Source organism: Arctopsyche grandis, chromosome 4, assembly GCF_051622035.1.
Source record: "Arctopsyche grandis isolate Sample6627 chromosome 4, ASM5162203v2, whole genome shotgun sequence".
Lineage (NCBI taxonomy): Eukaryota > Metazoa > Arthropoda > Insecta > Trichoptera > Hydropsychidae > Arctopsyche > Arctopsyche grandis.
In genome coordinates, this window is record NC_135358.1 from 9,768,356 (window position 1) to 9,781,081 (window position 12,726).

A 12,726-nucleotide genomic window follows, 5' to 3' on the forward strand; every position below is an offset into this window, starting at 1 on the left:
CAAAAAATACGCAATAAAATTAACCGATAAAATTAAATGTGTGTTTGCAAATATGATTAGGATTGTGTGGTTGTATGCAACATAGACAAAATGAACATTCAACTGAAAGTGTTTTCAATATATAAAATTATAGCATAAAGATGTGTTTCTGTCGAATTACTTTATAATTAATACGATTCCATGCTTGCTCAAAACGTATATATATATATATATATAATTAAAACCAACTTTTCAATGAAAAATAAAATTTATTATAGTAAAAATAAAAACAAATTATGTACACATGTATTCAAATGAGAGATCATACTTCAAGGAATAGTGTGAGTGAAAATTTCTACATAATCTAAACATTCAACACGCAGGATTTTCAAAGGGGAGCTCATGCTTAGTTCATTTAAGTTTAGTTTGAACACGATAAACTGTAATTGAAGCAATCACTAAAAAAAGTCATTATTACTGTGATTGGAAAAGTAGGATTTGGCATGTATTTTTTCAATTTCAAGTGATTTTGAAATTATGCAAAAATTAAGGTAGGAAGTCGACTTCTTACCATGCATGTATGCGCGTTAATTGTTTGATTGGGGCCATTGTGTCAGATTTGTTATGGTAATGAAACCAGTCTCCTTACCTTCTCTCGGCTTCCCTTTTTCTACCGGACAGGAAGTAGAAAACGTAGCGCAAGGAACAGAAAAAAAACACAAGTGCTCATTACATACTAGAGGATAAGGATTTGTAGACAATTGAAAGAACAAGAGCACCTCTCTTGGCGGTTTCATTGACTCGGGTTAATCTAATCAATGCTACTACGAGTATGTATTATATATAGTCGGAAAACGTTCTCTACTAGAACGTTCAAGTACTACATAAAAGGTTTCGCCTGTACATTATTTTTTAAATATTCTCACATGTTAAAATGTTGATTATATTATAATTTCACATTTCATTACGAACAATATAGAGTATTCCATATTTTATAATAATTACTTACGTAAAATAATTGCAGCATTGCTATCATCATAAGCAGAATATTTTTGTCGAACGATAAACAAGAACCTTCATCTAAAATTCGCTATACAATTTAATTTTCATACAATAATTTCGATATTGAAAAATATATCTTTCAACATTTTAACAATCATATCGATTAGTTGTAATTAAAATATAATAATAAAAAAATTTTATTGTGTAAATTATTACAATAAATAAATTTATCATTTTAATAGACGAAAATTGTGTTGTTGCATATAAACAATATACAATTTGTATCAGCTATAAATGTATCATTCCCAAATTCTACTAAGAATAAAATATAATTTTATTTACTGTTGAAATTAAGCTTCAATTATATCATACATTATTCTATAATATTCAAATTGCATACTGCTAGTTTTAATTTATATTAAAATATTTCACATTATTTTATAAAAGTACAATTATCAAGGGGTATTATTATTCAACCTTGTAAAGTACAAATCAAATATAAATTTAAAAATCTAATTAGGACACCACTTAATGTTATTACACATGTAACTGAAGCCGTAGAAGCAAATCAAGAGCTCTATCAAGCACACATCTAGCATATCATACACAGTCAACCTGTGATTATAACACTTATTATATATTATATTTATATATAGACTTCTAAAATTTGCTTCCTTGGTCTTCACTGATTTTGTTTTCTTTGTTGTTAAGTATCAACAATGAGTTTACATATTTGTGAGCATTGTGTTGTGTTGTGGGTTTTACCTGTAGGCTGAAGCGCCGATGGGCGACCTTGCGACCTCCGCGTCTCTTGGAGATATGCGGATTGTCAGCCCTCAGCGTCTTGTTGCGCAGCACTTCCAGCTGGGTGTACAGCCGCTTCAGCTCGGCCCTGATGTCCTCGGGGTTCATGTCAGCCAGGTTCAGCTCAGCCACGTCTCCATCGGCTGTGAGAGCGCCTGCTTCTCCAGCTCGGAAAGCGTCCACAGGCAGACGACAAGAGAATTCTTGCGCTAGCGACCGTACCTAAGCACCCATAAACATTAAAAAATCAATATATCTACAATTAGTGTTGTAAAATTCTCGGTAATAATCTTTTGGAAAATATTCTCCAAACCGAGAATTTTCGAGAATATTATTTTTTAGAGCATCTGGAGGGCTTTTATACTATTCCGTTGCAATTTCAAAAAAAATGGATAAATTCATGTGAACGGTAAGATGAGGGAAGACACAAATCAAATTAATTAACTAATGCAAAAACTTAATTAATAATAATTTTTAATATTTTGCATGTCATATGTAGAGGTAGGACCGGAAGCGTGCCGTCTATTGTTCGATTGTTGTAAATGCTTTGTAAAAAAGGTTCGGCAAACATTTAACAATGCATTTACAACATTTGAACAATGGACGGCCTCCTCAGGGTCCGGGCTTTAGTCATATGTACAGAGACGGTCTCCCTCACGGGCCCGAAAGTGAAACGCCCAAAAACGCAAATATCGGAAGGCAAAGATCGAAAATCGAAAGATCGAAAGATCTTTTTTAAGATCTTCCGATCTTAAAAAAATAGGTAAACAGTAATATGAATCGGAATTGAAACCGGAACTGAAGTAGGAATAGGGAATAGAAACTGAAGTAGGAATTGGGAATCGAAATTGATATCGTAATCGAAACTGGAATCGAAATCGAAATTTTAAATGAATTAATTCTTAAATTTGTATTTTTGAAATATCTTTTAATATAATTTTCGATGCACTCGCCACATACAAACATACCCACAAACATCCCGTCCGTATTTTAATATACTATTCAACCTTATTCATAAAGAAAATGTACAAGATAATTGCTGGATCTTTCTAAAACAGCAACTCGAGTATTTTTATTTTTACAAGAAATGTCAAACTAGAACGGATGAGCAAATAAATGCACTTTGTCCTTGATGAAAGTGAAATAAACTATTTTTTGATTGATCAATAAGGCTCAATAAAAATTTTAATATATTAGATTGCCATACAGCCAACTGAAAATAAATAATTATATTAGAGGAAAATGTTGAAAATTATTGGCCCGCTCCCTTATTTCACTCGAACAAGAATGCCGAATTCCTCTCATATTATTTCTCGTGTCAGCATTTAGTCCTCTATAAATGAGAGATGAAGTACCTTCGGAGTGACCCTCGTTAACGGAAACGTCCGTGGTTGCACAATAGAGAGAAATACGATTCGAATTATCGTCGTGGGTCAAAGGGCGCGACACGACGGTCGAATTAGCGAATCGGTATTTTTCCGCACCGGGAAATTCTTTGTCGAGGGTCAGAGACGCACGGCCGGAAAATAAATAGGCGTGGAAATTCGCGATAAGTTCGCGATAAGCAAACAACAGAAATTTTCGCGTCTCCCCGTTTTCCCCTCCGACGGGCGTTTGCTTAGCGAACCAACTCGCAAACAAATAAAATCCGTATCAAATAGAGCGCAACTTGTTTGTTGGTTTGCTTTTAGGTGTTTCTAAAATTTTCTTTTCACCCACCGCAATTTTCCACTTCTAGCTCCCCACTCGTTCTACGTCAAATTTTTTTTGGGAAAAAAATATACAACGTTTAGATTTAAATTTTATATTCCAAATCTTAGCATTGCTATGCCATTCCCAGTAGTTGATTCGATTTGGTGCGAAGGTTTTGTAATTGAATCATTGGGTTAAACGACGGGATTCAGTCGCCAGTCGTCGACCAGAGTCGTCTGTTTCAAAACAAACAATTCTCAAAATACAAATTACTTCTCTCCATAGTTTCTAGTGTTTGTGTACATACACGGACGCGTGTGCACATTCTGTGATGTTTGTTTATATGGGAAAATTGGTTCAGATTGAACGGTTCAAGCTACATACATACATACATAGGCTCGAAATGGACGGGAATTAAGTCCTCGGGAAATATCCCGAATCTGATCGAAACGATTTTCGAAAGATTGTGTTTACACAAGAAACTATTTCTGATTCGGCTCATCACAACATTACAAATGTGAACGTGCATTAAATGAGATTTGTTTTCATATAGGGACTTTTACATGAGCAACTTCGGTCATTAAAAATAACGAATGTATGTACCTATTCATTGATGTGAAAATATGTACATATGTTCAGATAAATTCACAAATATAAAAATGTAAAAGAAACATGTAAACAGCAAAGGATGATACTAGTCATTGGATAGATAATTATATTATAATAGTCCAAGATGTGGCTGACAAGTTCATATTAATTACGTGAAATATAAAGATACAAAGTTAAATAAAAAAAAAGGAAAAACTTCTCGTTAAAATTTTCAATCTTCATCCGTTGTTTAATACAGAGTTAAAAATATAGTGAAAAACCCGTGTTTGAAATTTTAATTCATAAGAGTACTGGCGAAGTACATAACTCAATTTAAAATTCGAAAAAAACGGATTCATACATAAAGTGGATATTTAAAAAAAATTAAAGAACAATATATGGTTGTAATAATAAAAGAACCATAATAATAAAAGTATAAAAATAAAAGAACAATATAAAAAGAGTGCTGCAAATATAAATTTATCTACAGACAAATCGGCAGACAAGCCTAGCAATTTGTCTATTGTAGCATTTGTGCATTTGACGAAACAAATTTTTATTGGATAAAAGATTCTATCTAATTCTATATTTGAAGAAAGGTCGAAGAAACTTTCCGGTTGCATATGAATATGCATACACGTGCGACCTCCCAAACATATGCATTCTGCACGTGCAACTACACCCGAATTCGGTTTGGGGAACACTTGATGTTTACGGTCACAGAACACCGACTGTTTACAAGCCAGGGACGTGACGTCCCATACCACTCAGTTAAGGCTTCCAATCCCGGGATCCCGAGATCCCGGTGTTTTCTGGCACCGTGAATCCCGGTGCTGAAACTAGTCTGAAAACCGGGATTACGGTGCTGGCAGAAATTTCTTTAAAAATATTATTTTTACAAAAATAATATGGAAAAAACATAAAACAACATTATATAATGAACCATAGTCATACATAGTCCATTTGTTTGCCACCCGTTTCGACGCCGGCTTGCCGTTTCCACGAAATGGTATGAACGGCCTGTATTTTGTCGCAGATATTGTACTCAACCGCAACTGATTCGAACTCAGAATCGACGACTGATTACGTTTTCGTGATGTGTGTATGTCTGTGTTTCTGTGTGAGTGTCTGTATGTTTTTTGTGTGTCAATGTATTTTGGGGATTTTTTGAACATTGTTCGTCCTATCGAACTGAAACTTAGTATTGGTTATTGAAATTTTTATCGATACACATTTATTCGGTTGGCCACATCCGAATTTTTTACATAAAGTAAATGTAATTGGAGTTTTTTTTATATTGGGTGGATTATTTCAACTAATATGGGCCAATATGGGAGTATTTTTTGCGTGAAAGATCGGGAGAGTTTGCAAAATGCAATTGAACGTTTTTGAAATATGAAAACATGCAATTGAACTTTTTTTTCTTATACATTTGAAATCCCGGGATCGGAAATTCCCAGCACCGCAATCCCGGTGCTGAAGTAACCTTCCGGGATTGGAAGCACTACACTCAGTGTGTTTTCAGCCTTAATGGCGGTAAACGATCTTGCGAGCTCTCGCCAAATAGAACCGATTACCAATGTTACAATATGGGACACAGTGAATAAGGGCTTGTAAATACATATGTATGTATGTACATAGTGAACGCTACAAGATATAAGTTAACAAGTGAAGTCTATGTATTTAATTAAGTGTTCACGGTAGCGTTTAATACGTTGTCTCGACGCAGCCGGGTCGTTATGCAAAACGAGTGCTCGCCCTTCGCCCTAATGACAGATTAGCAACGCGACCTGGTCGCCATGTCGAATTAGCAGACGTAATGGCCGACGGCGACGACAAAAGACTTCCGAAAAAGCCAAATTGGCGCCGCCTTTGTTCTCCCCATAACGATGCTCATTCAAATCGACGATGAATCGAAGAATAACTACAAATTAAGGACCATTCATCGGTGCGAGAATAGGTACATACAACTAGAAGGAATCCCACTTTGAAGAATATCGAGTTATTTCTCAATATAAAGTCAACGATGAGGTAATCAGACACGCGAAATAACGCGACTTTGAACGTGTCACAAAATCGGTAATTCACCAAAAATTGAAAATATTATACATATTTTACTCGTGTTGTGCCTGATGAAATATATTCGTGTGCGACAAACAAGTTGACGGGTGCAGCATGTCCCATCCACCTGCATGCATTGGTCTGGTCGCCCTCAACCAAGTCGCTCGCAAGTCGCACGGTGCGGCCCGGCCCTTACGTATTATGCTTTCAAGGAGCATAGTGGTCACGGGTTTGAGTCCCACTAGAGTCCCGTTGCTGGCCAAACCTTGGTTTGTGATTCCAGGTCGATCGTTTCTTATCGGAGTTCGCCAATTGATCTAATTTTTATTGAAAGGGTTCGTGTAAATTTGGCATCTCCTTCCCTATCTCTCTTGCTAATCTCAAGTTATTCAGCTTCTTGAGGTTCGCCAATTTGGTTATAAAACGCAATAAAAATTTCTCCATAAATATCACTCTGGATGTTATGAATTCGCATTGTTTTATATAAAAATGCTTATGTATATTGATTGTATTGTATCTTAAGTGCACTCGTCGCTTTGGAACAATCTGTAAAGGCGAGTGTTCATGTTGTATGAAATAAAATAAGATAAAATAAATATAATACGATAGATAATAATCTATGGTAAAATCAAAAATAAATTGATATATAGCAAATTTGATACATTATTACAGAGTAATTTGCGAGAAACTTGGGGGGAAGATACATATTTATTAAATCCGTCACAACAGTTAAGCTATATAAATTGGAAAATTCTAGCAGGAGACGGTCGATCTGTGTTTCGATAACCATCAAAATCTCGCCAGCAGTGTATTTGGTCGGAACTTGAACCCACGATCTCTCTACTGACAAGCAATAAATCTTTCAGTAAGTTATCCCTTGGCTATATATAAACATATGTAATATGATTTAATTTTTTCAAAACAATTACCCATATACACATTGTATGTATATATAATATTATATTAACAATTTATGATTAAGCGCGTAGTAGTATTAGATAATTTATTTTCAATCGACATATACATACATATGTATGTATATGTCGATTGAAAATAAATTTTCGAAGAATCTTTTGATGTCATTCGCAATGAATGCCATAAATTAAGGCAGACCTTTTTTCATTTGAATTTTTACTTTATTTTAATTGCATTCCAGACTCAAATATATATGTACATACATATAAGGGCTTCCAAGCCGACTTAAACCGAAACCGAAAAACCGGCTTTTTGACCATTTTTCAAAAAACCAAAAACCGCCCTTTGAGCTCGAGCCACCGGCTTTTTTTAAGGTTTTCATTAATTAATGTTTTTTTTTCTTCAAATCTAACAATTATGAATTTCAAATTTCTATGAAAGATCAAAAAAAATGTGTAAAATATATCCACACTTTCTTATGGAATAGGCGTATATTTCTTTGAACAACAAAAAAAAGATACAGCACTTACCGGTGGCTTTTAGATTTAGTAATAGACAAAGAACAGGTCATAAACCAATAAAATATTATTCACAGTAGTTTCATACTATAATATTATAATAACATACAAAAGGCCTTTCAGAAATTCAATTGGGCTTTTCCTAATTTGTAATTGTTGCACGTTCAGCTACTTAAGTATAAAAAACGATATCGCAAGTTGTTAATCCACGCGGGAGCTTCCGCTTTCACTATTCAAATTTACATATAACTAGAACAATTATCATAAAACTCTGTACTTGAAAACAAAAAAAGTATTCGTAAACTCGAATGCTTTATGGCAAAATGCATGTAAATTTCCGAAATATAATTAATTTTTCTTTGAAGGAATTAGAAGCCTTTTAAATTTTGAGGCCACAGATATGCGCCTCTCTTGCTGTCATAATCGGTCATTGATTATACCTACTTTTTATTATGGTTTTAAGTGATATTTTATGGTGATATGCCGTTTCTAATGAATTTGTATCAGATTGTCGTGAATCAGAATCTTATTTTAATATATGTACATACATACATAGAATATGTCGTGAATAAGAACACTGCTTCATTCTGAAGTAGTGTTCTTATTCACGACTTTATTAAGACATTAGTTTTTTTTAGTATATTCTTGATAGTAGCTTAAATCATTTACTTATTTGGGCGTATTCAGGATCTTCTATTTTTTACGCTGATTTAGATTTTACGCTGGTTTGTATAAATGCAGCAAAAACTTCTCTATATATGTCTCTGTGGATGTTGATCATATAAATTCATATTGTATAAATGCTGGTATTGATCGTATTGTATAAAAAAAACTTCTTTGCAATACTTCTTTGCAATGTTTGACCATAGTTGTAGTGCATAATGTAAAAATATAAAATAATTATGCATTTACATATATACATATATAATTTGGTGTTTCTTGATCTGTATAGCCCACTAGTCGCTTTGGAGCGATCTGTAAGACGAGTGTATATAATTGATTGAATAAAAAAAAAAATAAAAAAAAAAATATATATATATATATATATATATATATATATATATATATATATATATATATATATATAAATATATATATATTGAAGCTTTGGTACGTATCATCATCATCATTTACAGCCATTCGCCATCCACTGCTGGATGAAGGCCTCTCCAACACGCTTCCACTCGTCTCTGTTTTGCGCAACACTCATCCATCTCATTCCGCACATTTTCCTAATTTCGTTCACCCATCTTCCTTGCGGTCTTCCTTTTACTCTTTTGCCTTCTCTCGGGTACCATTCAAGCACTTCTTTTGTCCACCTTTCGTCCATCCTCCTAGCTACGTGACCCACCCATTGCCATTTCAATCTCTTCACTCTATCCACTATGTCCACTACCCTTGTCATATTTCTCACCCACGTGTTCCGCTTTCTGTCTTTCCTCGTTATGCCAAGCATACAGCGTTCCATACTTCTTTGAGTGCATTGGATTTTATTTAGCATCTTGGCGTTCAGTGTCCAAGTTTCACATCCATACGTCATCACTGGCATACGCATTGATCAAAGATCCTTTTCTTCAGGCAGAGTGGCATTTTTGATTTAAAAACAGCATTCATCCGTCCAAATGCACTCCATCCTAATTTCATACGTCTCTTTATCTCTTCATTTTTACTACCAGACATGTCAATTATTTGACCTAAATATAAATAATTATTTACTACTTCTACTGGTTTATCATCTAAGGGGATGCTATCAGGCATGCAATAACTATTGAACATTAGTTTAGTCTTATCTACGTTAATTTTTAATCCTACTTTTCTACTTTCCCTGTCCAGCTGTGTTAGTCTGATAAGTAGGTCAGCTGAATCACGAGCTACTAAAACTATATCGTCTGCGAACCGAAGGTGACTCAAAAAGCGACCATTGATGCTTACTCCGGCTGTATCCCAATCCAAGTTCCTGAAAACTCCCTCAAGCACCGCATTGAATAACTTGGGCGAGATTGTATCTCCTTGTCTTACTCCTTTTCCTATGCTAAATCTATCTGTACCTGAAAAAATTTTAACCGAAGCTGTGGCATTCTTATAGCCAGCAGCATAGCTCGGACGTTAAGCTTCTGCTTACCGTCAAGAAGGTGCCGGGTTCTATCCCTGAATGAAAATGAATTTTTCAGAGTATGCTGTTGGTCAGACCTGGATTTGTGACTCCAGGTTGATCGTTTCCTATCAGAGTTTGCCAATTTTCTCTGATTTCATTGTTGAAACGGTTCCCGGAAAAAAAAATTGGCTAAAAATCCTTCCTACCTACTATGTCACCACTATTTGAAAATTTGATGGATGTACAATAAGAATTTATGTACAATTCATAGATGTCTCGTTAATTTGCGAGTTTTTTCAGTGTCTTGCAATTCAACGAATTATAATAAAAAATGCTGCATTTGTATTTGTAATTGGCCAGGAAGGCGCATTGGGATTTTCCTGTAAGGCCTTCCTGGTATATATGTAAAATAAAATAAAAATAAAATAAAATATATTGCAGCTAACAGTCCCACATAGGGTTCCGGCACTCCCTGTGTTTGTAGAGCGTTAAGTACTGCATTATGACTAACTGTATCGAAGGCTTTCTCATAATCGACGAAACCTAGGCACAATGGCCGTTGATATTCGTTGGTGCGCTCGATTAGTTCGCCAACTACTTGGAGGTGGTCCATTGTGCTGAAATTTGCCCTAAACCCTGCCTGCTCTATAGGTTGGTTCTCGTCGAGGATATTCTTCAGCCTTTCTGTAATAACCTTCGTGAAGGGCTTGTAGACCGCTGAAAGTAAACTAATGGGTCGGTAGTTCTTGATATCGCTTTTGTCGCCTTTTTTGTGTATACATATGTAAATAAAATTGTCAACCGATTAAAATTCTTCAATACCCTTTCGTCGACAAATTATCGTGGCCCAAATTTCAACGTTTCAAGAGTATCTACGTGGATTATTATTACACAATTATTCAGAAGAAGAACATCCCAGGATCCCCCAGCGCCCAAAACAATATTATGGCAACTAGCAACAAGCTTTTCTAGTTATCATAAAATCTAATTAAAATTCAAAGTCTACATATATGTATGTACATATTTACAGGCCAGAATTGAGCTGCTTGAACGGCTTGCATACCAAAACACTATGTATTATACATCAAGTTTGACATCTACTGAATACACACAATATTAATCAATATTGAATATATTCAGAAGATTTCATTAATATTATATTTTGAACCGAGGCCGACCGTGTGATTTAAATTCAGTAACCAAACATTGCGTTTATCTGAAACACGCGGCAATAGGATTTGCGGAATATACGCCAAGAACGCGTGCTGCGTAACTTCCGTTTCGATAAGCAGCCTGCGCCGTTTTATCTCGGAATTTTTCCCCTCGCCTCTGAAAAAGGCACCTCTACGGAATGAGAATCGACTGGAAATCACCTGTTTGTGCTGGTACCACAGCTTCGGCGTGAATATGAGTAGGATGACTACTGTAGAAGTGAGCTGCGAGCGTACGAAGTAGGCCAGGTACATGTAGTCTGGATGTAGCGTGGTGACGTAGAAGGCTCGTAACACGTAGAATACACCAGATACGATGGCCTCTACGCAGATCGCAGCACACAAGAAACGCCTCTCCTGCGAAGATTTTATATGTTCAAGATATGTGTAACTATTTTACAGTGGTAATTTTTAAATTTTCAACTTACTTGAAATTGTGTGAAGGCGTTTCGGCTGGCGTAGCTCAAATGTATGCCGAAGACCAAGATCAGCATTTCACCAGCTTCTGTCACGTAATCCCACCAGAGAGGCTTGCAAGCCAAGAATAATTGTCCCGAAGATGTCTCTTCAGTCCTCACCAATTTGTATTGTTCTCGAATGAAGTTCAGACTTGATGCGGTGAAAGCAGCTAGGTAACAGAGTACAGCTACCACCTGTGTATTTACAACATACATATATTAGATTAATAACCATAACATACGCCTTTTATTTAAATAGAACATAAATACATAAAAAAAGAGAAAATACATATTTTATGCAGATACTTGATATGATGAATGACAGTTCGTTTGCGGAAGTTTTGGTTTAGTAGAGTAGTGCTATTTGCATCGTTGCACTCATTACAAAGTTCGTTTATATCAGTACCGCTCAAGCTAGCAACTGCACATAAACAGGAGTACGAAAAATATTATTTTGTACAATCTATGTATATGGACACATTCATATGTTCCGTAATATGTACGTGGCGATACGTAATAGCAGTAACCGACGCGATCTATTCAAGTTCACCGAAACGTGTCAAGCAGAACCGGCTTTTTTTTGGCCACTGGAAATATTCACGCATGATAGTGGCGAGTGCATCCGTATTAGCGAATATTTCCAGAAAAGTCATATCAGCAGCATAGATCAATGGTTAGCGTGCAATGCTTTCAATTGTGTGGTCACACAGGTTCAATCCCTAGCTCTGCTGCTGGTTTGACCTTGAATATGTGACTCCAAAGTCAATTGTTTCTTATCAGAGTTTGTCAATTTATCTGATTGCATTGAAACGGTTCCAACAAATTGGTAACCCTGTCCTATTTCTTGCGAAGCTCGAATTTATAGCATATCGAATTCGATGATTTATAAAATGCTCTATGACTATTAATCGATGTCTGTTATTGGCTTTGAATAATACCTACAATACTTATGAACAATATTTGACCATAGATGTCGTGTAAAATAAATAAATAAATAATTACATATTGTGACAATATTGACTCGTGATACGACGCAAGCAACATTTTGCCGTATCCAGAGAAATGCAATATTAATAGAAGTGGCTTTAGGTGTTATATTGTTGTCAAGTGACAGTTGTCCACGGACAGATCTAAATAATTTTAGCATCAGTCGTATTTGAGGCTTGGTGCTCGACGTATGTCCGATAAAAACATCTCTGTTTGTTTATATTACTCGCAAGATGGGCAAGCATCGGTAAAAATTGCACAATACATTCAAAAACACACAATAAACAACATGGGATACATTTTTATAAGTAAATTGATCCGATTGTATTCCGTGCGATGTAGCGTATTTATAGAGACGTACCGCGTAAAATTGATAACAATTATTTATTCGTAAGGGCCCCTCTATTCTTATTACA

General features: G+C 35.3%; 1 protein-coding gene across 1 annotated transcript in view; it reads right to left on the minus strand.

The window, feature by feature from the left end:
• Window positions 1-232: 232 nt before the first annotated feature.
• Window positions 233-12,726, minus strand: part of smog (G-protein coupled receptor 158 smog) — a 72,224-nt gene continuing 59,730 nt past the window's right edge. Inside the window, exons 9-12 of the mRNA XM_077429114.1 lie at window positions 11,294-11,518; window positions 11,028-11,222; window positions 1,747-2,007; window positions 233-649 (exon numbers count right to left, since the gene is read on the minus strand). Of these exons, the coding sequence (XP_077285240.1) occupies window positions 602-649; window positions 1,747-2,007; window positions 11,028-11,222; window positions 11,294-11,518 (729 nt within the window). The 3' untranslated portion in view covers window positions 233-601. The remainder of the gene's footprint in view (window positions 650-1,746; window positions 2,008-11,027; window positions 11,223-11,293; window positions 11,519-12,726) is intronic.